Source organism: Rhinatrema bivittatum, chromosome 3 (genome assembly GCF_901001135.1).
Source record: "Rhinatrema bivittatum chromosome 3, aRhiBiv1.1, whole genome shotgun sequence".
NCBI lineage: Eukaryota > Metazoa > Chordata > Amphibia > Gymnophiona > Rhinatrematidae > Rhinatrema > Rhinatrema bivittatum.
Genome location: NC_042617.1, coordinates 220,085,958 through 220,113,467, shown reverse-complemented (window position 1 = coordinate 220,113,467; position 27,510 = coordinate 220,085,958). Strand labels below are relative to the sequence as shown.

General features: G+C 47.2%; 1 protein-coding gene across 1 annotated transcript in view; it reads left to right on the top strand.

Annotated features, from left to right (window-relative positions):
* The window catches only part of PSMB1 (proteasome subunit beta 1), a 136,631-nt gene that overhangs the window by 22,160 nt on the left and 86,961 nt on the right, over positions 1–27,510 (top strand). Inside the window, exon 2 of the mRNA XM_029594204.1 lies at positions 1,160–1,267. Coding sequence (XP_029450064.1) covers positions 1,160–1,267 — 108 coding nt within the window. The remainder of the gene's footprint in view (positions 1–1,159; positions 1,268–27,510) is intronic.

The following is a 27,510-nucleotide window of genomic DNA, read 5'->3' as shown; positions in this document are numbered from 1 at the left end:
AGAAGTCCATTAACTGCTATTAATCAAGTTTACTTAGGGAATAGTCACTGCTATTAACTGCATCAGTAGCATGGGATCTTCTTGATGTTTGGATACTTGCCAGGTTTTTGTGGCCTGGCTCGGCCTCTGTTGGAAACAGGATGCTGGGCTTGATGGACCCTTGGTCTGACCCAGCATGGCAATTTCTTATGTTCTTATGTATTCTATTTTGCTACAATAAACGTTCCATAAAACTTGAAGATAAGCCTAAGGTGCATCAGATACGCACCACAGCAGCATCTGTTGCCCCCTTAAGCAATGTTCCACTGCTGGATATTTGCAAGGCGGCAACATGGTCACTATTCCCTTCAACAACAGACGACCTCTGATGCAGCTCTAGGCACAGCAGTCTTAACTACACAAAAGCTATGAGACTGTCTACTACTTCAAGGGTTGCTGTCCAAACCTTCAAAAAAAAATTACACATGGACACAACCGGGGAGCTTGCGACTCCCAGACAGCATGGCTAATTCAGCCCTGCTATCCACAGGAAAAAGCAAGTTTGCTTACCGTAAACTGTATTTCCTAAGATAGCAGGATGAATTAGCCATGTGTTCCCTCCCTAGACAGTCAACTACAGCACACTAACCTACCTTACCTCTCGCTTTGCTATAAAGAAACTGAGGAGAAGTGGAAACTGCGTGGGAACACCACCGCTCAGCCGCATAAAGTCAAAGCTCTGTTACTAGCTGAGGAGACTCCGCCTACCTCGGGTCGCGACACTTCCCAGACAGCATGGCTAATTCATCCTGCTATCTACGGAAATACCATTTACGGTGAGCAAACTTCCTTATCCAGAAGCAAGGGAATCAGAGGGAGCGAGCTCTTGCTGATCCTGTCAGCAGCCATCTTTTCTTCCCCTCCAGCTCTCTTGACATTTTATAGGAGATGTGTGCAAAATATAAATCATATATACATATATAGACAGTAAGCTTATGCTATTATGCAGTTGTAAATTTTTGTTACTTTTATTCATTGTAAAGAAGTGTCTCTGGATTAGTAACCTGCTGGGAATTACATACAGTGAGAGTGCTGCTTTGTACTGAATGAAGTGCATGCTGTGTACAGCCATAGAAATTTCCACTGAATTTTTTTTTCTCTTTTATTGTTTTCTTTCCAGTACTGTGTTGGCTCTTGCTGGAGAAAACTTTGCCATCGTTGCTTCTGACACAAGACTGAGTGAAGGGTATTCAATTCATAGTCGGGACACTCCAAAATGCTACAAATTGTAAGTTCACTGAATGGGACGGTTCCCATTTTCAGAAAACGTACAGTTAGAGAGCATTATGGGTTTCTTTGTTTTGGCCTCTTGCATTTGGTTTGCGTAGACATTCAAGGTTTGTTTAAATACTGTACAGAAAGTGGGCCAGATCCACAACAGCACTACTTTTTTGTCTTTTAGCTAGAGAACATAAGATTTGCCTTACTGCATAGGACCAAGGGCCCGTCAAGCTTAGTATCCTGTTTCCAATAGTGACCAATTCAGGTCACAATTACCTGGTAGGATCCCATGAGAAGTATCGATAATAAATATTTAATTGTCAGATTTATTTTTTAAATTACAGCATTGCATTAGTTTCCTTTCACTACTGATGATCCCCATAACCTCCTTTATATGCGCACAGGCAGGGACTCGAGTATGGTTGCTTGAGAGAGCTCAGTGCAAGGCCCTTGTAGAATCATCAGATATCTGCCTCTCTCTTCCCCCAGTCACACTTCTGATCTTAGGTGGATTACCAAAAATATGCGCCTCCTTAATGGTGCACCCACAAGTTGTTTTAAAATACAGTACTGAGGTTGATAGCGGCGACGTGGGACCAGTTGACTATATAAGAACCTGGAACACGCCTCTGGCGTCGTGCGCCTGCGTCGCGTGCCTAAGGAGCGCAACAAAGGGGCCGGCCCCTTTGTGCACCCCTTCGTGCAGCCACAGAGTGCAATAACCTTCCCCACTCCCTCCCTCAGATCAGCCGACTAGCTGCACTACAGCCACAAAACAAACCTTACAAACCTTATGTTGCTAACTTACTCCATCCCCATAATTTCCCACCTCTACAAAACAGGAGAAAGCCAGCCACCCCTAAACAGCTTCACCAAAAGAGAACCTTGATACCCATCATGACCACCCCTCTTACACAATTCCTTGGCCTCTCTCTCATCTCTCTAACGCTGTTTAACGCACAATCCCTCTCGAAAAAAACACACATCCTTAATGATTACCTTCTAGACTCTGAACCAGACATCTGTGCCATTACTGAAACATGGCTGAAACCCACAGACATCATTTCTAACCAATCAACTATCTCTTCAGCTCTACGATATATTCTCTATACCCAGAAAAAAAGAAAAGAGGTGGCGGCATCCTTCTAGCAGCAAAAAAAGAGCTGAAACTAACCTCACACACCCTGAAAACAGCCTCTAAACTAGAAATAGGCCTTTTCAAGTCTAACCATCTACAAATTTGCCTAATCTACTCCCCCTCCCCCCCGGGGATCCTTGACTCAGATCCTTCTCCTATTGAACTCGTAGCCAAACACATCAACTCAGATACCCCAGCAATCATTTTGGGGGACTTCAACATCCATGTAGATTCGATTCCTCTGACTCCTAACTGTGAAACTCTATCTTCCTTCAAAGCCATGGGATTTAAGCAAATCATAAACAGCCCCACACACAAAGCTGGCCACACCCTGGACCTCATGTTCATAAACTCTACTATTGCACACAACTCCCCCCCCCCCCCCCCCCCCCACACACTTGTTCCCCCATCCCATGGTCTGACCATCTGATGATCATGTAAGATCTATTGATCAATAAAGTTGTAACTCCCCCCATCCCCAAAACAACCATTCAATTCAGGAAACCATGCTCTGCAGACGACCTGAGTTCCCACCTCTCTACAAACTTACAAAACCTAGACCTTTCTAACGCAGACTCTGCTTTGACCTCTTGGCTCAACATCACAAACTCTGCTAGTAAAATCTGTCCCTTGACCACTAAAGAAATAAACCCGTCTTTTAAAAACAAAAAGCCCTGGTGAGTTGAAAAACCTTAAACAAGAGTTAAGACGCAAAGAACAGAGTTGGCGCAAAAACCCTACCCCTACCACGATCGCAGCCTACAAAGCCACCTTGCACTCCTACAGGAACTTCATACTCTGCACTAAGAGAGACTTCTATGCCAGCAAAATCCACAACTTCTATGCTAAAGCTTTATTCTCTTATGTTTCATCACTTACCAAACCTTCGCCTCCCACCATTCCTGACAACAAAGCCCAATCCAAGGCTAATGAATTGGCATCATTCTTCGAGAAAATCTCTAAGCTTTTTAGACCCTCTCATCCTTGCTAACACCCAACCACCCCCCTTCTATACCTCCCCAGACAGCCATAAAGCTACCTTCGATTCCTTGGAACTCACTTCATCTCTTGAAACTGAATCTGTACTCAAACATGAAGCCCTCCTCTCACCCTTCAGACTACATTCCTACAAAACTCCTACTTTCCATTCCAAACACCATTTCCAAACCACTAGCGGAAATCATCAATTGCTTCCTAGCCCAAGGATTTGTACCTGATCCATTGAAAATCGCCACCATCAAACCACTGCTAAAGAAACCCAATCTGTATCCTGCTGACCCCGCAAACTTCAGTCCCATAGCCAACCTTCCTTTCATTGCCAAACCTATGGAGAAACTAGTCAACTCCCAACTCTCTATCTAGACACTAACAAGATCCTGTTCCCGGCTCAGTTCGGTTTCCGTAAAGCCTCAAACCCAGAATCCCTCCTTATCTCCCTCACAGACATCATCATGGGTCTTGACAAAGGACAACACTATCTACTAGCCTTACTGGACATCTCAGCAGTGTTTGACACGGTAAATCACTCCATTCTCATTAATAGCTTAGCTGAAATTGGCATCTCAGGCTCTGCCCCGTAGCTGGTTCAAATCATTCCTCAGCAAAGAAACTTTAGGGTCAGAATAAACAGACTCACACCCCATAAGCTCCACACATGGAGTACCTCAAGGTTCATCCTCTCTCCCACTCTTTAACATTTATCTTCTCCCCCTCTGCCAGCTCCTTGAAAATTTTAAAATTAACTCACTATATCTACGCCATCGATGTACAGATCCTGATCCCCATAACAGAATCCATCACCAAAACCTTTAACTTTTGGAACAGCTACCTCAATTCAATCAACCACCTCTTAACTAGCCTCAACCTAGTCCTCAACACTACAAAAACTGAACTCCTCATCTCTACCAATGACATCAACTCCTCTACAGCCACCACTTCACACGTGAGAGATCTTGGAGCCCCCTTAGATAACCGGCTGGACTTCAAAAAAAATTCATCAATATTACAACAAAAGAATGCTTCCATAAGCTACACATACTAAAAAAGCTCAGAGCTCTCCTGCACTTTCACGATTTCCGCACAGTTCTTCAAGCCACTCTTCTCAAAAATAGACTATTGTAACTCTTTACTACTTGGCCTCCCGGCAACCTCCACCAAACCTTTACAGATGCTCCAGAACGCCGCCGCAAGGATACTAACCAATTCTAATCGAAGAGAACATATCACACTCATCCTCAAGAATCTACATTGGCTTCCCATTAATTTCAGAATCCTTTTTAAGTCCCTCACTATCATACACAAAACTATTCACAATCAGTCCTCCTTACAGCTAAACATATCATTCCAATTTCACACCGCCTCCAGACCGATTAGAACTGACTACAAAAAGGCCCTGCTCACCCACTCCGCCAAGGCTACACTTCACCCTTCACTGAGAAAACGCGCTTTCTCTATCGCCGGACCTACCCACTGGAACGCTTTACCTCCAGATCTTCGCCAGGAACAATGCGCGCTCACCTTTAGAAAGAAATTGAAGACCTGGTTATTCAGACAAGCCTTTCCTTAACACTAACGCGGACTCCAGATGCAGTTAACGTGCAATCTTTGTTGTTACTACGTCAAATTTTCTCTCCCTCCCCCCAGTACTCCTTTTTACCTTGCATCTATTCAAGAACCGTACTATGTTCGGAGGTAGTCTGTAATCCAGTTGATTCCTCTCACGAGGTTTTTCTTCTACACTGTTCTTTGATCAGCCCTTGTTATACATTATGTCCTGTTATACTTTATTCCCTCATCTATGTTAAATTTCAATTGATTTGTTTGAAGATGCTTATTTGTAATTTTTTTCCAATTTTGGTTCAATGTAAACAGGTGGGATAAGAATCTTCGTCTTGAACATCGGTATAGTAAAAAGATGTAAATAAATAAATAGTCTTTCTTTTAATCCACAAAGGGACACAAAACATGATCTTGAATGTGTCCTGGTAGCCCCTCATAAAACAGGGTTTATTAGACTGCAGTGAGAAATGATATCTAAAGGATCTGGTAAAATCAAGGGGGAGTTAAGATAATCCCCACTTCGTTTTTTCCCCACTATGTCTTTATTTATTTTTTTTATAAACCAAACAAATATATAATAAACACAGATACAAAAACAAAATGAAATACAGCAAATACCAACAGAATCTGTTTCTAGGACCAAGTAAATGCAAGAATAACTAACAATATAAGCCTAAACCAAATACACATTTCCTAATGTATGCTCAATTTGGATTAATAGTAAATTCACATTGCAGGTTTTTCTGGCAAAGAATCAATGTAAGATCCTCAATCTTTAGCATTTATCTTGATTTTGCTAGATCATTCTGACAGGATTGCTGTTCACTTTTCAATAAATGTTATTGGCTATGGAGACTACCAGTCTTTTGCCTACCTATAGAAGAAATGGAGCCATGAGATACCTGGAACCCTCTCCACTTGGTCCGATGAGCAGAATCTGGTCTTGGTGGGCGTGGTACCTTGCTTTCCAGAATACAAATTTTCCTAGCATGTAGCAGATGGACTCAGGACCAATGGGTATAGTGTACTCCTGCTAGCAGTTGGAGACGGATCATATTTCAATCTGACGTCAGCCCCTAGTACATATACCCCTGCAGGAAGTGCAGCTCTTCAGTATTTTCCGTCTCCATAGCAGTTAGGGACTATCTGAACGCTCTCAAGTGTTAGATCAAATTGAAAGAAGAAAACCTACCCGAAGATGAGCCCCGCTCTCCTGCGGTGATACCCTTGAGTCCCTCCCCCAGTTGAGATTCCAGAGTTGATTTCCGTGGTCCCTCGGAGGTGAGCCTCAGTCTGGCGGCCGAATCGCGGTGAGGACCTAGTCCCTGATCCTTCGGGCGCGGCTGAGAGGCAGCGGGTGCACCCTCGAGCGCGGCAATGAAGGTATTTGCCCCCTCCCCCCCGCAGCCAGAGACCGCCTGGGATGAAACCGGGAACCGCCGAAGACAAGGTAAGGTAGAAATCTTCTACTTTAATCCAGTCTCAGAGGATCGAGGAGGAGCACAGGTCACCGACCGGGACCAGTGCCATCGGGTTGATCCGCCCTAGCAGGGCCAGGCCCCGGCTATTCCAAGAGTCTGCCCACGTGGAGTCTTTCTGAGGGGGTCGCCATATTGCCCGTGTGCTCGCAGTCGCCATCTTGGCCTACTTGCCGCGCCGTTTGCCTCCGAGCACACAAAGCACTTGTGCGCATAGACTTACGCGCGCATAAATCCTTGCGCACATAACTTGCACGCACAGAGCCGAGCGCATATCTATGGCACAGCCGCACGCACAACTTACACGCGCATTTTAAGCGCACCGGAGCGCATAAGATTTACGCACCGACTGCCATGGCACCCCCAGGAATAGAAATTAAAGTGCAAGGCCTCTGCCCAGCATGCCACATCAGAGCCTCACAAAGCGAGGAGGCAGACGCCCTGTGCATGCAGTGCAAGGAGGCCCTGGGAGATCCAGCTCCGGGCCAGTCCCACCCAGGGCAGAGTTCCTGCTCCTCAGGGGGCACCCCGGACCTAGCCAGGGGGACCCCCAAGGAACCAGCGCCCCTCGACTTTGATCCAGCGTCCATATCATGGGTGGAGTTCTTCAAGGGGATGCACGCCTTTGTTCAAATGTAAACTGAACCTCTGGCTGACCAGCCACATGCTCCACCGGAGGACTCGCATACTCCAGGCCCTTCAAGACCTAGGCACAGGCTCCCATTACCCAGAAGCCCCACCTATGGGGACTCTGACATCTCTAAGGAGGAAGCCAAACCCCTAGAAGAGGGGGAGCTCCCCCCCGGGGACAGAGCCTCACCGAACCATGAGACGCTTCTTTACAAAGGACGAGCTCCCGGACCTGGTCAATCAATGTCTGACTGAGCTCGCTATCCCGGCCCAGGTACTTCGGGGGAACCTAAACCTAACCCCCTGCTGGAGGGTCTTTGACAGACTTTGAGGCCATAACCCCAGTACCTCCACAGGAAATAAATACTGGCCATTATTCCATTTATTTTATCGTTCCCAAGAAAGAGGGAACATTCAGGCCCATCCTGGATCTCAAGTCTGTCAACCGCTACCTCAGGATCCCTCACTTCCGCATGGAAACCCTACGATCCGTTATAAGGGCGATACACCCAGGAGAGTTTCTCACATCCCTGAATCTTTCAGAGGCCTACCTGCACATCCCCATTCATCAGGAACATCGGCGCTACCTACACTTCAAAGTCCTGAACCGTCACTACCAGTTCTGAGCACTACCCTTCGGGCTAGCCACAGCACCCCGGACGTTCAACAAGGTAATAGTGGTGGTGGCGGCAACACTGAGGAAGGAAGGAATCCTCGTTCACCCTTACCTGGACGATTGGCTGATCAGAGCAAAGTCACCGGAGGAAAGCAACCAGCAGAGTCGTAATTCTACTGGAAAGCCTAGGATGGGTAGTCAACACAAACAAAAGTTCCCTACAGCCCTCACAATTGCTGGAATACATAGGAGTCCGATTCGACACCAAAGAGGACAAGGTCAGCCTGACCCCCACAAGGAGATCAAAATTGTGGAATCGGCTGAAAACCTTTCTTGAACAATCCTCATCCCACAGCATGGGATTACCTGCAAGTCCTCGGGCTGATGGCATCCACACTGGAAGTTGTGCCATGGGCGCGAGCCCACATGAGGCCCCTACAGCGCTCACTCCTATCACGGTGGAGCCCACGGTCCCAGAACTACACTGTACGTCTATCACTCCCGGGCAGAGTTCAGACCCAGCTACGGTGGTGGCTGCAGGCCAGCCACATGAGCCGGGGATCAAAACTATCCTCCCCATCCTGGACTCTACTCACCACAGATGCCAGTCTACGAGGATGGGGAGCACACTGCAAGGAGCTAACCGCCCAAGGGCAGTGGAACACAGAAGAGGCAGGATGGAACATCAACCGCCTAGAAGCGCGAGCAGTCAGACTAGCCTGCCTGCGGTTCGTCCACAGACTTTGAAACAAAGCGGTCAGAGTAATGTCGGACAATGCCACGACAGTGGCCTACATAAACTGTCAGGGGGGAACCAGAAGCCAACAGGTGTCCCTAGAAATAGACCCCCTGATGGCGTGGGCGGAAGCAAACCTCCAGGAGATCTCCGCCATCCACATCGCCGGGAAAGACAACATCACGGCAGATATCCTCAGCAGGGAAAGTCTAGACCCAGGAGAATGGAGGCTGTCGTCCGCAGCCTTCAAGATGATAGTGGATCGGTGGGGGACACCGGACATGGACCTTCTGGCAAACAGATCCAATGCCCAAGTATCCAGATACTTCAGCCGCAGGCGGGAACCGCAGTCCCAAGGGATCTATGCCCTGGCCCCCGGGGACTCTACGCCTTCCCGCTGTGGCCTCTACTGGGCGCAATCATTCACAAGATACACCTACACAAGGGACTAGTTCTTCTGGTGGCTCTGGACTGGCCAAGAAGACCCTGGTACACAGACATGAGAAGACTGCTGGCAGGGAACCCCCTATCCCTGCCCCCTCACGGGGACCTGCCACAACAAGGTCCGATCCTCCACGAGGACCCAGCTCAATTCTTACGGTCTGGCCATTGAGAGGGCTCGCCTGAGAGAGAGCGGATACTCAGGGGCGGTAATCGACACTCTCCTCCGAGCACGCAAGTTCTCCACATCACTAATGTACATAAGGATCTGGAGAGTATTTGAAGCCTGGTGCGAAGACCACAATATCAAGCCACGCTCATTTACAGTTCCCGTGATCCTGGAATTCTTACAGAACGGACTATAGAAGGGTCTGTCCCTCAACTCCATCAAGGTACAGGTGGCCGCATTGTCATGCTACGGCTCCAAGCGCGAGGGCAACAGCATAGCCTCTCACCCGGACGTGTCACGCTTCCTGAAAGGAGTCAAACACATTCGTCAACCACTAAAGTGGCCGGTACCTCTGTGGAATCTCAATCTCGTTTTGGACTTCCTAGCGGGAACCGCCTTCAGACCCCTCCGAGGCTTGTCCCTTCGCCTGTTAAACTTAAAGACGGTGTTTTTGCTGGCGGTGTGTTCAGCCCGCCGCATATCAAACTACAAGCACTATCCTGCCGTGAGCCATTCCTCAGGCTCACCCCGGGGTCCATCCAACTACGCACGGTTCCCTCCTTCCTCCCCAAAGTAGTCTCACACTTCTATCTTAACCAGACCATCTCGCTACCAACGACGGATGGCTTGAAGAATTCGGAAGAAGTCCGTAGTCTCCGCCACATCAACATCGGCAGGCTCCTATCCAGATACCTGGAAATGTTAGAACCCGTATGAAAAACGGACCACCTTTTTGTCCTTCACAGCGGAAAGAGACAAGGGGAAGCGGCCTCACTGGCAACCATCGCCTCCTGGATCAAGAAAGTCATCAAGGCGGCCTACATAGACGCTGGCAAGCCACCACCTCTATAGGTCAAGGCCCATTCTACCAGAGCCCAGGCAGTATCCTGGGCAGAAACTAGAATGCTGTCACCTGCCGAGATCTGCAGGGCGGCTACATGGTCCTCCATCCATACCTTCTCCAGATTCTACCATCTGGACATTCAGGCTCGGGAGGACACGGCATTTGCAAGGGCAATACTAAGTGGGTCACGGGCAGCCTCCCACCTGGTTCGGGAGTAGCTTTTATACATCCCATTGGTCCTGAGTCCATCTGCTACACGCTAGGAAATGGAGAAATTACTTACCTGATAATTTCGTTTTCCTTAGTGTAGACAGATGGACTGAGCATCCCACCCTTGGCTGCCGTCACGCATGGTCTTCAAATGATTCAAGGGTAAGCCATGTTTTTCATTTACCTAGGGCATCCACCCTGCCGGGTGTCGACGCTTTCCGGTTGAGTACACTGGTGGTCTTCAGCTATAGTCAATCAACCAGTTCAAGTTAATCAAGTTTAATGTTTAACCAAGTTATGAAGTTATCCAATCAGTCACACACATATCCACAATGCTTTTCGAGGAGAATACTGAAGAGCTGCACTTCCTGCAGAGGTATATGTACTAGGGGCTGACGTCAGATTGAAATCTGATCTGTCTCAAACTGCTAGCAGGAGTACACTATACCCATTGGTCCTGAGTCCATCTGTCTACACTAAGGAAAACGAAATTTATCAGATAAGTAATTTCTCCAATTTTTTCTTTTGGACATTAACTAGCTACTACTTAAGTATATTGTAAAAATACATGCTAACCATAGAAAAGCCTTACCAGTTGAGTGACTTATCAGAAAATAGAGGCATCTGATATTTTCCCGTCGATAGCAGGGCTGAATTAGCCATGCTGCCTGGGAACGCCTTGTGACCGGTCAGGTGGAGTTTTGAACTCTGTACAACTGCGTGGTGAGCTTCCCGCGCGATTGCCTTGTTACCTCAGTCTCTCTCTTTTTTTTTTTTTTTTTTTTTTTTTTTTTTTTTTCTGAGAGCAAGTCTGCATGTGGGGTTTTTCTCCTCCTTGTCTCTGAAGAGATTTTTTCTCAATTTTTTTTTTATCTTCATTTCTTCTGAGCAGTGATGGCTCCTAAGCCATCTGGATTTAAATACTGCCAATGTGGTAAGATTATGTCCATTACAGATGGACATAATTACTGCTATATATGCCTGGGACCGGAACATGACCAAGTCTCCTGCCGGGACTGTGGCCGTATGTCCCCCAGGGCACAAAGAAAACGTGCGAAAAAAATTGCGCGGCTAAAGATATCATCCATACAGTCTTCACTGGGACTCTCGAAGAGACTGAAGAAGACTCAGTCTAAAAGGTCTGCTTCGCTAGAGGGTACTTCTGCCAGGTCAGTCAATCCACCAGGGCAGGTGAAGGGAGTTGAGGCCACAACTCCTTTCACAGAAATCCCCTCATGAGCCGCGTGGGTTTCAGTTCATTGAACCTGCTCATCAACGCCGAGTAAGACGGCTCATAGAAAATCAAATTGGCCGAAGCAGGACGGCGGGTTAGAGCTGAGATGCACACATGGCGCACAATTTGTCGGCACACAAGATATCGGCGCACAGCTCCACATCGGCGCTTAGCGGCGTGCACAATGGTGTGCCCAACGACACACACAACGCATCGGCGCACAAAGGTGCATCTAAGTGCACAGCACAGATTACACACGAAGTATCGAAGCAGCATGTCTCAAAATATGCAAAACTATCGATTCAACCTCGAATTTAGACACCCTTGACACCAGTCTTGACCCAGGCTACACTACTAAGTCAGGAACGTCTTAAAAAGTCACAAAAAACTAAACATGTAATATCTACAACACCTGGTGTTACAGATTCTCACCAACAGGTGGAACTGGTCTCTGTCCATGACACTGCCACATCTAGCGAGGGTTCGGATTCTGATGGATCTTCTCTTAGTAGACCACAATCACCTCTGCTTCTCCATAACTCAGGCCTGCCTCCTCAAGACGAGCTCATATCAGCAATGCCTTCAGGAATGGGGCCATTTCCAGGACCTTCACAACCTCTAGCATTTAAAGCGATGTTACAGATTTCGCAGGCATTAAATACTTTCTTCCAAGAACTGAACATGGCACACTCTCAGCCTTCGCCACTTGCATCGTCAACTCCACTCCTTCTGTCTCTGCCGTCGGCATCATCTCCAATTCCAGGCCGACCAGACACTCCAGACTCACCATGGACATCATCGCCTGGTTCATCTACAGGGTTTCCATCTGACCCTCCAGAAGGACTCCTGGAACTTTATTCCCCTCCCGAAGACTTGTCCTACGAAAATTCATCGAAAGTGGGCTCCATTTTAAACATCGAAAAGGGAAAGATCCCTGATCCTAGGTCAGAGGTGTTAGGGATACTGAAAATATTTGAAATGCCTCCAGAACCAACAGCTTTACCACCACATACAGTGCTGGATACAGTTCTTCGTAAAATGTGGGACAAACCATTTACTACTGCGGCCTCATCAAGGAAAACGGACTTAAAGTACCGTATGCGGAATTTACGATTCCATACAGCTGCCATATAATTCAATAGTAGTGGAATCTGCACTCTCAAAGGCAAAACGGTCAAAACTTCATTCCAATTCACCACCAGGAAAAGACCATAAGTCTATGGACTATTTTGGCTGTAAGGTATTCCATTCCTCCATGTTGACAACAAAAATTCAACATCAGCTTTACATAATCCAGTATTTATTTGAATGTCTTCAGAGATTACGTCCCTTATGTTTAACCTCTGAAAATACTCTGCCACAACCTTTTACAGACATGGAAGAAGGGCTTCGCCATCTACTTCGGCGGTTTGTCTGAATCCTTTGAGTCTTCCGCAAGGTCCTCGGCTACGGCTATAGTGGCTAGATGGATGGCGTGGATGAGAGCAAGTGCAATTAGAGAGGATGTTCACGATAAGTTAGTGGACATACCGTGCCTGGGTGATAATCTTTTTGGTGAGAAGTTTGGTGAAACAGTTACTCTTCTTAAAGAACAGAGTACAGCTGTACTATCACTCACATCTCCAACAGACCCCCATACCTCGTCCAGGAAATTTTACCCTTCCTTCAGGAAGAAGTCTTACCCAAGGGTACCCTTTAAGCCATATAATACCTATCGCTCACAGAATTATTCCCACCAAAGATACCAATGTCAGGCTCATCAGTCCTGTGGATGACCTCATCAACAAAGGCCACAAAAGCAAATGCCAGCACCTCCTCAAAAACAGACTTCATCTTTTTGAGCTATCCTGAGCCACCTCCACCACCTTACATAGGTCGCCTTCAACTGTTTTATGCCAATTGGGAGGCGATTTCTTCGGATACTTGGGTGCTGAACATCATAAGGGAGGGCTACCGAATAAATTTTGTAACACTCCTGGATCTTCCTCATATTCCCCTTCCCCCAAAATACATCAACCCATTCACTGTTCCTTCAAGAACAGTTAGAGAATGTACAAACCAAAAATCCATTCAAAGAATTACAAGGACACAGGAAAATCAGGGGTTCTACTCCTATTATTTTTCTCATTCCAAAAAAGTCTGGAGGTCTTTGACCAATCTTAGACTTACGGAATCTCAACAAACATATTCAAAAAGAAAAATTCAAGACTATATTCTTTCCCTACTACAAGCCAACGACTGGCTGTGTTCCATAGACTTGAAGGATGCGTACTCCCATAGCCTCATGCACCCTTCTTCCTGTCAATACCTTTGTTTTCAAGCTCAGACCAATCCCTATCAATACAAGGTTCTACCCTTTGGCCTGTCTTCAGCCCCGAGAGTGTTCACAAAGTGTTTAACGGTGGTGGTGGCTCACCTCAGACAACTGTCGATCCAGATTTTTCCCTGTCTGGACGACTGGTTTTTAGTAGCCTTAGATCAGGCTACTCTACGAACTCACACGTTCCAAGCAATCGACTGTCTGCAGACCTTGGGCTTCATAATCAATTATGAAAAGTCCAACCTGCAACCAACCCAAACACTACAGTTCTTTGGAGCGCTCATCGATACAACTGAGCATACCTCCCACAGAACAGGATTCAAACTCTATCCTCACTGGCTCGACGTCTGTGCAACCGATCACGTACATCAGCACATCAAGTCATTCAGCTACTGGGTCATATGGCGGTGGCTATCCATGTAGTTCCCTGCACGAGATTACATATGCACCACCTACAGTGGGGACTAAAGAATCAATGGTCTCAATACTTTCAGCCCCTCTCAACCAAGATACAACTCACCACCCAAATGCGTATTGATTTTCGTTGGTGGAAGAACACCAACAACTTGACCTCGGGAGGATCCTTCCGGTTACCTCCCCATCAACTCACCCTCACGACAGATGCATCCAGAAGGGGCTAGGGCGCTCATCTGAGCGAACTAAAGACTCAGTCTCTGGTCTACATAGGACAGCACATACCAGATCAACCTTCTGGAACTTCAAGCCATTTGGAAGGCACTTCAGACCTTCACCCCTCAACTACGGGGCAAGCATCTCATGGTATACACAGACAACAAAGTTGCCATTTCTACAAGGAAGGAGGGTCAGGTTCGTGGATCGTTTGTCGAGAAACACTTCGAATACTGATGTGGGCAATAGCAAACGAAGTTTCGATGCAAGCCACTTACCTTCCAGGCTTAGACAACGTCACGGCGGATCGCCTCAGCAGGATTTTCATCCACATGAATGGACTTTAAATCGGGAAGTTGCAACCAGAATCTTTCAACGCTGGGGCAACCCGATGATAGATCTTTGCCACAGAGCACAACCGTCAAACAAATATTTTGCTCCATTTACCCGAGCAAACTGCGTTACGCTCCAGATCCCTTCCTCATTCCATGGACAGAGGGCTTACTATACGCCTACCCTCCCATTCCGCTAATATCAAGGACGATTCAAAAATGTATCCGAGACATAGCGGATATGATCCTTATAGCTCCGGCATGGCCAAGACAGCCCTGGTATCTGTACCTCATGCGACTATCCATTCGCCCACCAATTCCACTGGAGAATCATAAGAACATAAGAAATTGCCATTCTAGGTCAGACCAAGGGTCCATCAAGCCCAGCATCCTGTTTCCAACAGAGGCCAAAACCAGGCCACAAGAACCTGGCAATTACCCAAACACTAAGAAGATCCCATGCTACTGATGCAATTAATAGCAGTGGCTATTCCCTAAGTAAAATTGATTAATAGCCATTAATGGACTTCTCCTCCAAGAACTTATCCAAACCTTTTTTTGAACCCAGCTACACTAACTGCACTAACCACATCCTCTGGCAACAAATTCCAGAGCTTTATTGTGCGTTGAGTGAAAAAGATTTTTCTCCAATTAGTCTTAAATGTGCTACTTGCTAACTTCATGGAATGCCCCCTAGTCCTTCTATTATTCGAAAGTGAAAATAACAGTCACATCTACTCGTTCAAGACCTCTCATGATCTTAAAGACTTCTATCATATCCCCCCTCAGCTGTCTCTTCTCCAAGCTGAACAGTCCTAACCTCTTCAGCCTTTCCTCATAGGGGAGTTGTTCCATCCCCTTTATCATTTTGCTTGCCCTTCTCTGTACCTTCTCCATCGCAACTATATCTTTTTTGAGATGCGGCGACCAGAATTGTACACAGTATTCAAGGTGTGGTCTCACCATGGAGCGATTATAGAGGCATTATGACATTTTCCGTTCTATTAACCATTCCCTTCCTAATAATTCCTAACATTCTATTTGCTTTTTTGACTGCTGCAGCACACTGAGCTGACTATTTTAATGTATTATCCACTATGATGCCTAGATCATTTTCCTGGGTGGTAGCTCCTAATATGGAACCTAACATTGTGTAACTACAGCAACGGTTATTTTTCCCTATATGCAACACCTTGCACTCAGGAAGGGGGGATCCCTCCTTCATCCACTGCAACAATCCCTCCACCTGACAGCTTGAAGATTGAAAGGCAATTACTAAACCATCTGGGTCTACCAGCTCCACTTGAAGATATTCTAATTGCATCCAGAAAACCTTCAACTAGACGTAACTATGCAGGAAAGTGGCATCGTTACATGGAATGGTGCGAACAAAGAAAGCTAAACCCTTTCTCAACAGTCACACAACTCCTGGCGTATCTTCATACACTACCTTGCTGGCTTCAGTTCGTATTGCAGCTTTCCACCACGCTCACAACTGACTTCCCATTTCCAACCATCCGTTAATCTCCAGATTCATGAGGGGCATGCTACTTCTAAGGCCACCGGTGGCAAAATCTCAATATAGTCCTCTAACTACTAATGCTGCCTCCTTTCGAGCCATTAGATTCTTGCCACATCAAATACCTAACCTGGAAAATGGTCTTTCTAGTGGCCGTCACATCAGCACAGAGTGAACTACAAGCTTTGGTTCACTATTCTCCTTATTTAGAATTTTACCATAAAGTCACTCTTCAGCCTCATCCTACCTTTCTTCCTAAGGTAGTGTCGGCTTTCCACATAAACCAGTCAATTACATTGCCAATCTTTAAACCAAAACCTCATCATAATGACCGAGACAAGCTTCTGCACTCTTTAGACTATAAAAGAGCATTAGCTTACTACAAACACAGAACTCAATCTCAAGGAAGACCATCTCAATTGTTCCTCTCCTTTAACCCTAATAATCCAAACCAGCCTGTCTCCAAAAGAACCATTGCTAATTGGTTATCTCAATGCATTGAATTCTGCTACAATAAATGTTCTCTGCTTTTGAGCAACAAACCGAAACGCGCAACAGCAGCATCTGTTGCGCATTTGAAAAGAGTTCCGCTGCTGGACATCTGCAAAGCAGCAACCTGGTCTTCTCTTCATACTTTCACATCTCACTACTGTATCGGACAACAAGCAACTTCGATGCAGCTTTAGGTTCGGCAGTTTTGTCAACCCTTCATGATGAGTAAGACTGTCTACCTTTATTGAAGGGTAGTGTCCTCAATTGGAAAAACTTATTATATGGACACAACTCGGGAGCTTGGGACTCCCAGACAGCATGGCTAATTCAGCCCTGCTATCGACAGGAAAAAGCAAAGTTTCTTACCGTAAACGGTGTTTCCGTAGATAGCAGGATGAATTAGCCATGCGATCCCATCCCACCTCCCTAGATAGTCTACAGGTTTTGCCAAAAAACGTTTTCCACGTACATCTCGCTTGGCTACAAGAGACTAAGGTAACAAGGCAATCGCGCAGGAAGCTCACCATGCAGTCGTCCAGAGTTCAGAACTCTGTACTAACTGAGAACTCCGCCTACTGACCGGTTGTGAGGAGCTCCCAGACAGCATGGCTAATTCATCCTGCTATCTACGGAAACACCGTTTTCGGTAAGCAAACTTGCTTTTAGGACCAAATTTAAGTTTCTGTCAAAAGTAAAGCGAAAATTGCAAATGTCGTCCAGTTATTCGGTTTGCTTGCACAATTTTAGAACAGGGCGTAAAATACTTATTTGATTTATATTCTGCTTTATCATTCACTACAAAGTGAATTATATTTAGGTACTATAAGTAATTCTCTGTGCCCAGAGATTTTACAATTTAACAGGGTCATTTATCAACTCGCGTAAGGGTGTTTTCGCATGTGACAGACGCCTTAACACATTCGGTAAGCATCATAATGCATGGTGTGGTGCAAATTTTTAAAAGGGGAGGGATTGGGGAGGAGTCGGGGGCAGAATTTCTGCAGAAGTGAGCTGGCTTTGCACTTTGTGAAGCCATAACTCACAAGATCGCACAGTTTTAACACAGAAAATAACTACACCTTTTTCAGTTGCATTAAGCTGTGCAATCTCATGCGTTATGCCCATAAAAAAAAAATTTGCAAATTGCGTTTTTTTTGCAAATTGCGTTTTGGGCATTTTTAGGCTGGGGAGGGGAAAAGAGAGAGTGCCTCTGGGGGTGGCACCTTAGTAAGCAACTATTTATGCTACTAGAAGAGGTCCACCTAATAACTCGAGCTGAGGTTTAGGTAGTAGTGTGGGGGTTAGGGGCCACTTTTACATGCAGAGTGAGATGTACGAACAGAACAGTACACTGTTATGAAGATTTGATGTCCTTCGGAGTGAGGAAACTCACACAAAGATAAGATTTGTACAATGTTCTCTCAACCTAGCTTGTTAAACCTCACCTCGAGTTACTAGGTGGGCCTCCTATAGAGAGAGAGATTAGCTAACTACTACAAGGGCCTAATTCTGTCTCTCGCACTTTGCAGGTAGGGAAATGCAATTATGTAGGTATTACTGCAAAGTGCAAAAAGTTAACACACTTTGTGTTAATACCTATGCGAAGCGCTAACATAGCGCACATTGCGATAATTACGCTATTACCATAAAACATTCCCCTTTTCCTATCGCATGTGATATTTTTTGATAAATCTAGGCCTAAGCTTGTACCTGAGGCAATGGAGGGTGAAGTGACTTGACCAAGCTGACAGGGTTCAAATCCCACTACTGATCCTTATCTTCCCTAGTTTGCAGCCCACTGCTCTAACCACTAAGCTATTCCTCCACTGGCTAACTGATACAAGTAGTAGAATTGTTTTAGTCTTGAGCTTCCTGTTTAAACATTTAATAAAATAGCTTTATAACAGCAAGAAATGGGATCTATAGCCACCAAGGGAATGTATGATTCGCCTCTTCTGCCTCACAGCTACCACCTCAACGCCAGCTAGTGTTTTTGTCTCTGCTCCAGCCCTACACCCTAACCTGTCTCCCACTCTGCACTTGTAGGGCCAGTGTTGAGGAGGGTAGTGCCTGGGCAGGTTGCTTGGCGCTCATCTCTTCTTTAGATATTTTGGAGGTTGTAGCAATAGGTGGCTACTCATGCTCTTACGATCTTCTCCTGTACTTTGTAAATTGGCACAGCTGGAGGAAGGTGTGGTATGTCTGGGAAGTCTGCCCTGGTGGCCAGTGGAGTGGGTTATTATGCCTTCTGCCAGGGGAGAGGAATGCTGTTGCTGTTTCCCTGGTGGCATCATAGGGTTCACTACCTTTCATGACCTTGACTTTCCTCCTGTAGTTGTAGTGCAAGAGCAGGAAGCACTGATGGCACTTATTTAAAAAACTATTGAAATTAACATTTGCATCCTTTTAGAATTTCCAGCAACTTAAATATACAATGTGATAAGGACCTAAAAGTTCATCTAATCAGTCCAATTTGATTCCTGCTGCAGCACCATAGATCCCAATTGATAATTGGCTTTCCCCTCACATCTTCAAAACCAGGAATCCTCAGTATTGTGTGTGTGTGGGGTGTGGTTTTTTTTTTTTTTTTTTCTTTTTTAAATTCTGGCAATATTTGTCTCCAACACCTGCCCGAGGATGCAATTTCATATATCCACCACCCTGTGAAGAAACATTTTTTGATAAGGCTCCTGAGCCTACTACCATGGATCCCTCATGCTGTGATGCATGCCTCTGGCCCGATCATCAGCGAGCCACATGTAAGTACTGTGGCATGATGTCACCACGAGCCAAGTGTCAGAGGGCCCAAAAGATCCAAACCCTTCGGGAGTTGCAGTCAGGGTCGTATGCCTTGCCCTCAGAGGCTCACACGTCACTGGGGCCTGCAAAGCAGAAGACCCCGCAGGTAAGAAGGGCGGCATTAGTAGAACCCTCCACCTCCAGGACTGGGGGATCTATCGGAGGGGACCAAGCCCAGAGTCAAGGCCGTGACGTGCATGGTATAAAGCGTCAACCACAGGAGTCCAGGATGCACGATGCGAGTGACTCGTACAGGCCTGCGTCAAGTAGCTCTGCAGGGGCGTCGCCGCGATAGTGGCACAAGTCACAGACAGCGCTGAGGTACAAAACTTCACTGGTTCCGGGATTGGCGCAAACAGGACGGTCGAAGCATTCCACGGCGCACGTATCTAAGAACTCAGCATTGATGCACAAAGCACTGAAAATGGTGCAAGGAGCGTCGGGACCGACACAGAGTGCATTGGATACGACGCAGCAGTCGTCTTAAGTCGGCGCATACAGCATCTACACCGACGCTCGGGGCACCAAAACCAAAGAAAAAACAGACACACATCTCAACTGTTCTGTCCAGAAGTGAGACCCACTCAAACACGAGAGCAGGAAAGAAATGCGCTGGATGAGGTCTATTTGGAAGCAGCCCACAGTCTTCCCCATCCCCGGGAAAGGGAGCTGCTTACATCTCGCACCATAGAGCCATGCGACTCTGTAGCCCACACTTCTCAGAACACTCCATATCTCCGAGGAGTGAGAGTTATCATAGGTCGGCAGCGCAATCTGAGGAGGAGTACGTCAGGCTTACGTCCTCTTCCTCCTCCTCCTCCCCACGATGGACATCTACCCATCATTCGCCCGTATCTCACCAAGAGACCGATGAAACAGCACCACAGGAACCAGTCCGAAAGAGAAGGAAGACCGCGTTGGATGTGGGGCCTCATTCAACGCCGGGAAAGCCGCAGTTGCCACCACACACCCGAGAGGCATTTTTCCAACTCTCTTCTGCCCTATCGGGGCTCTTTGAAACACTGCAAGCCACATTCCAACTCCCTCCATTGTCCACAGGTAGCGTGCCAACTTAGCCTCGACCACCATCGTCGCCGGAACAACTGAGGAACCCCTCACCACCAGTTCCTTCCCATCATATGACCATGCAGTAGAACAGGGGACAGTCACTGGCAATGGCAGACTAGGATTCCCCTCCATCAGACCCGCCGGAGGACACACCCGAACCATACTTGCCCCCGGAAGATCTCTTATCCCAAATTCCTGGATAAGATGGGGGGGGTGGGGGTCTCAACCTGGAGGTCCAAAAGATACCGGATCCTGTAGCGGAAACGCTTGGTCTCATCAAAATATGATGTACCAGCTGAACGCACCTCACTACCATCCCACAAGGTGTTGGATTCAGTCCTGGAAAAATCGTGGGAATCCCCTACACTATCTCTCCAGTCTCCAAAAAGACTGATCTCAAATTTTAGAATGCAAAAATCACAATTCTAGTCCACACCACAACTACCACACTCTTCGCTGGTCGTGGAATCTGCGATGCAGCGGGCCAAAAGATTTATTTTATTTATTTAACTTCTTTTACTATACCGATACTCAAGGCCAGGTCTTATCGTACCGGTTTACAATAGAACAGGGGGAAAACCAAATTAACATCTAGGTAGAAATGAAAAGTTACATTAAAACAGGGAGCGTAAAACATGGAAGATAGGGCAGAATTAAACTATAACAATAAGGAGTGATAAATATAATCAACAAAAAACAATAAATTAGTAATACATAAACAGAAATTTATCCTCAGCGGTTATTAACATGGTATGTCCGGTGGGAGGAGTGGAGGGGGAGGTGAGTAGGGGGGAGGGATAAGGGATAAGAAGCTGCACGCATCGACACCTCCAGGAAAGGATGTATCAGTTGTCAATGCTATCTTCCCAAATCAGTCAACATCAATTCTACCTGGTCCAATATTTGTATGAAAATTTACAAACGCCAAAGTCTGCGCTGCCTACTCCAGAATCGCCGTCAACATCAATAACTCAACCGATTCAGGACCTAGAAGAAGGCATTCGACACCTTTTCCGAGCTGTGTACGAGGCGTTCGAGTCATCGGCGTGCACGTCGGCCTCTGCCATTGCTGCCCGACGAATGGCCTGGCTCTGCTCCAGCGCCATTAGAGAAGATCTTCACGAAAGGCTGGTGAATTTACCATGCAGAGGTGACAATCTCTTCGGTGACAAGTTCCAAGAGACTGTTGCAAACTTAAAGGACCAGGCAGTGGCTGTCCAATCACTGACACAAACATCATCCTTCGCCACACAGCGTAGATACTATACTACCAACCGCAGGCAACAATATCACCGTCGACCCTTTATTCAATATCAGCAGTTTCGACCTGCTCCTTACAACCCACCACAGCGGGCGACACCTCCTCCTTTTCAACCTAGGAGGGTAGACCGAGACCACAGAGAACTCCGGCACAACAACCTCAGACGGCATCCAAAGCAGCCAACATCACTGCTGCTGAACTCACCAGGCAGGATTACATTATGCCTACCATGTTGGGAGACTATAACCACAGATCTATGGGTTCTAGAAATAGTAAGACAGGGGTATCAACTCCGTTTCAACAACAAGCCCAGTCTACCCTATCTACTGCCCAGTCGAGTTCCACGTCAACAGACTCAATTGGCACAAGAAATTTTGTCCCTACTCCAGCAGCGAGCGATCCAACGGATTCCAACGTATGCTCGTAACAAGGGATTCTATTCACCATATTTCCTAAACTGGTGGGCAGCGACCAATCTTGGATTTACACGAGTTGAACAAGCACCTAGTCAAAAGTTCAAAATGGTGTCCCTAAAAACCATCTTACCACTTCTTCAACCCAAGGACTGGATGTGCTCGGTAGATTTGAAGGTTGCCTACACCCATATTCCTATACACCACTCTTCGTGGCAGTACCTCTCTCTTTCCAATTTCGGGAACAGCATTATCAATACAGAGTACTACCCTTCGGCCTCTCAGCAGCCCCCAGGGTTTTCACCAAGTGTATGGCAGTGGGGGTGGCACATCTCTGTCAGCGGGGCATCAAAATCTTTCCTTACCTGGACGACTGGCTCATAATGGCGTCTGAACCGCAGATTCTTCACCAGACCCTTCACTGTCTAAACAGTTTGGGGATCGTAGTCAATTACCAAACATCCACTCTGACTCCGCAGTCTCTTCAATTCATTGGAGCATGTCTGGATATGATCTGCACCAAGGCTTTCCTGACGAAGGATTAGACTAGAGATGTGACGACTCTTTTGTGCCATCCAAGCAGCCATTCATACTATTTTGAACACGAAACTGCACATGCGTCGTCTACAATGGGGACTCAAACGGCAATGGAAGCAGCACTCACAACCATTAACGTCGCGAGTGAGTTTGACCCAGGCAATGGTACAGGATATAGCGTGGTGGCTCAAGGAGCACTGTTCACTACACCCCCTCACAACGTAGTTCTTACCACCGATGCCTCTCGCAAGGGCTGGGGAGCTCATTTGGACCAACTGCAAACCCAAGGTCTGTGGTCTGCACAGGAGCAATGCCTGCAAATCAATCTACTACAACTCGGAGCGATAAGGAACGCTCTCCAAACATTCCTTCCGCACTTAAAAGGACGGCGAGTCATGGTCTACACAGACAATCAGGTGGCGATGTTCTACATCAACAAACAAGGAGGGTCCGGTTCATGGTCCCTCTGCAGGGAAACCCTGCAGATTCTAGAGCACGCATCTAGTCACTCTATACACCTCCAAGCGACACATCTGCCGGGAGCCATCAACACTCGAGCTGACCACCTAAGCCACATATTCTGCCCTCACGAGTGGATATTCAATCAACAAGTTGCGGACATTCTTTTCAAGCAATGGGGGAAGCCAACGATCGACCTCTTCACGACAGAACTCAACACGAGACTCCCTTGCTTTTTCTCAGTGTGGGCTAGCAAAGATCTAACAACGTAGGATGCGTTCCTCCTACTATGAACAGAATCTCTCATGTATGCGTTTCCTCCTATACCCCTCATTACAAGAACATTTGCAGAAATGCATAAAAGATGCAGCTCAACTAATTTTGATAGCACCAGCGTGGTCACGACAACAGTGATACACCCACCTCCTACATCTATCAGTAGCAGATCCAATATTGCTACCAGACCGCGCAGATCTCTTGACGCAGGAACAGGGAACCGTACTCATCCCATGCACAGCTCGCTACACTTAACAGCATGGAGATTGAGTGGCTCCTCTTGACGGAACAAGGAATCTCCTTATCTGCACAATGCATACTTCTCGCCTCACGGAAACCATGTACCCGACGGAACTATGGCTTCAAATGGAAGAGTTATTAGTCCTGGTGCTCATCTAAAGGAATACATCCATTAGAATGCCCCCGGAACGTTTATTGGATTATCTTCACTTTTTATATGTCACGGGCCTTGCCACCTCGTCTATTAGAGTACACCTCAGTGCAATAGCGGCCTATCACCGCCCGTATAGAGGACAGCCCATCTTCATCCAACCTTGCACTTCACGTTTTCTGAAAGGCCTTACCCACCTGTGGCCTCCGGTTTCTAAACCTCCAGTGCTGTGGAATCTTAATTTAGTGCTCAAGCAATTGATGGTAGCACCCTTTGAACCAATGGATTCAGCGCACATTAAATATCTCACATGGAAAGTAGTATTCCTCATCGCCTTAACATCAGCGCGCGGAGTCGGTGCACTACAGCCTATATATGCAATTCTATCATAACAACGTAGTTCTTCAAACACATCCATCTTTCCTTCCAAAAGTGGTCACCCAGTTCCACTTAAACCAATCCATCGAATTACCAACATTCTTTCCTAAACCTCATCAGAATGATGGGGAACGATTACTACATACATCAGACTGCAAAAGAGCGTTGGCATATTATAAGAGAAGAACGCATTCGGAGTCACGAGTGTCCCAATTGTTTGTTTCAACCTGAACACTCCCGGTCTACCGGTAGCAAAAAGGACTATATCCAGCTGGATAACCCAATGCATTCAATTCTGTTACACGAAGAATAACCTACCATTATCTTCTCAACCTAATGCACACGAAGTGAGGGCAGTGTCTACCTCAATGGCACACCTCCGGCATGTGCCACCCATAGACATTTGCAAGGCGGCCACCTGGTCTTCTTTGCATATGTTCACATCTCACTACTGTCTAGATCAATAGACAACTGACTATGCTAAACTCGGACGAGTTATTTTGCAAACTATGACAGCCTGAACTTGCAACAGACTATCCACAATTTTAGATCACGCATACAGACTTCCTGAGCATATGACGGCGTGATCGGGAGCTTAGGACTCCCATGACAGCATGGCTAATTCTGCCCTGCTATCAACGGTGGGGGGGGGGGGGGGGGGGGGGGGGGGGGGGGAAAGCAAGTTTGCTTACCGTAAACGGTGTTTCCTTAGATAGCAGGATGAATTAGCCATGCTGACCCACCCACCTCCCTGGATAGTCAGCAACTTATGTTTCATGAACTGCTAGATCACAGACTGAGGAGAGACTGTTTTTCTGCGTGGGAAGGCATGCGCAGCCGCACAGAGCCAAAGCTCTGTATTCTACTCAAAAGCTCCGCCTCATGGCCCTGATGGACAGTTCTATGACAGCATGGCTAATTCATCCTGCTATCTATAGAAACACCATTTATGGTAAGCAAATTTGCTTTTCTCTCTTTCTTGTCTGTTTTTTTTCCTTCAAAAATAGCACTTTTCAGTGCTACCATGCCTCAGTGTGCATCGGGGTTCAAATTTTGCCAGTGTGGCAAGTGTCTGCAATGTATGGTTACAATTATTGTTACCTATGCCTGGACCTGGATCATGACTAGGCAAACTGCGGCCGAATCTTCCCCCCCCCCCGGCCCAGAGGCAGACAGCCCTGAAGATCGCCAGCCTACTTGAGGAGGGTTTGGACTCCTATGCACCGTCGTTGGAACGACGCTCCTTCCATTCTTCTCTGGGGCCTTGCACGGCCAAGCAGGCCAAAGCCAAGACAGCTTCCTCCCTACAACCCCCAGGAGTGTTGGGCACAGCGGGCCATGCATCGGAAATAACTGCATAGGCTCCATGCTCTGGAAAAGTGGCAAGCGTTGGGAGATGCGCCGCACAGATGCAAGGGTGCATCGTCTGGAGCCCCAAAGCGAGCACACGCTCCAAACAAGGGATCCAAATCTGCGCCGTCTGCACAGTCACAGATGCATGCGTCAAGAGCTAGGCCCACCGACGATCGATGCAGGGATGAGTTGGGTGGGTCCGTATCGGCTTCTTGGTGCCATTCTTCCCACCTGACACAAGAAGACTCAATGCAGTCGATGCAAGAGGAAAGATTGGCATCCCAGGCTGCAGAGCCTCGGCACAATAGGTGGCCAGTGGAAGAACAGGGGGATTCCCAGGTGGTCTTCTCACAGAGGGAGCATCATGATTTGGGGATTTCTGACACAGAGCCCCTTTCAGAGCACCTGTCTTCTAGCTCATCAGAGCATGTGCTTTCAGACCTTTCCTCAGTCTCCTAGCATAAGAAGGCTTCTCAGTTGCAAGAGCCCCTGCAGAAATGGCACAAGTCTTCCCGAGGGGAGGAACACCTGAGGCACGTCTGTGGGCCGCCTTCAGACATCGGGCAGCAGTCTCCACCAGGGGCAAGGGGGCGACAGATGGGTATGGACAAGGCTACTTAGCATCGCAAGCCATGTCTCAGATTTCATACCTGGGAGAATACAGAGAGTGTCCATCTAGTCTTTCTCAGGACCATCTACCGCGACCAAATAAGTCACCATCGCAGTCTCCTGGGGAAGGTTCCCCAGAGGGGCACCATAGTGAGTATCTCACTATGTCACCGCAACCGGACTTTGCACCAGAGGGCTCCCGCCCTCCCTTTCTCTCTGGGATCCTCTCCGGGGATCCCCTCTGACCCACCTGAGGAGCAGCTGGAACACTCCTCTCTCCCAGAAGACCTTTCTTATTCGAAATTCATGGAGAAAGTCGGGGCTCAGCTGGGTGTTGAAATAAAGAAGGTGCTGGACCTCTGCACAGAGATTTTGGGAATTCTCAAGATATGTGAAGTTCCAGGAAAGCTCACAACCTTGTCATCCCATGCTGTCCTACATAGTGTGATGGCAAAGACTTGGGATTCCCTATTCTCAGCTCGGCCCACCTCTAGGAAGACTGATCTAAGGTTCAGGATGCAACAGTTGCCTTATTACAGTATGGTGCAGCTCCACCCCCCCCCCCCCCCCCCCCCCATGCTGCACTGAAGAGTCCACAATGAAGCGGTCCAAGAAAACTCGCCTCCACTCCAACATCCCACCGGGCAGGGATTGTAAATATCTGGATGACTTTGGGAAGAGGACATACCAGAAGGGCATGCTGAATGCGAAGATTCAGCAGCACCAATTTTATATAGCCCAGTACCTTTTGAGTGCCTGTAGTCCTGTCCCCCCCCCCCCCCCCCCCCCCCACAGCTCTTGAGCTGCGATCACCTCTGACCATTGGGTGCTCAGCACTGTCAAAGAAGGCTACTCCCTCAACTTCAGAGTCAGACTCTCTCTTCCGCATCTAGTCTGCTCCCCAGGGGTCTGACACCAGATGACCCTGCTTCAAGACTAAGTTCAGAAGCTCCTCCAATACCGCTCGATTCAGCAGGTGCCCATCCACCAGCAGAACAAGGGGTTTTACTCCCAATATTTCATCATCTCCAAAAAGAAGGGGGGGCTCCGCCCTATCCTAGATTTAAAGGCCCTCAACAAATTCTTGCTGAGGGAAAAATTCATGATGATGTTTCTCAAGTCTATTCTGCCTTTCCTGCTGGACCTCAAGGATGCTTACTCTCACATTCCGAAGCTCCCTGGGTCCTGGCATTATCTCTATTTTCAAGTAAATGCCTGTCATTACCAGTACAAAGTCCTCCCCTTCTGACTTACATCCACGTCTAGAGTTTTTACAAAGTGTCTGGTGGTAGCGGTGGCCCACTTGAGGAAACGGGGCATTCAGCTGTTTCCATACCTGGATGATCGTCTAGTAGTCG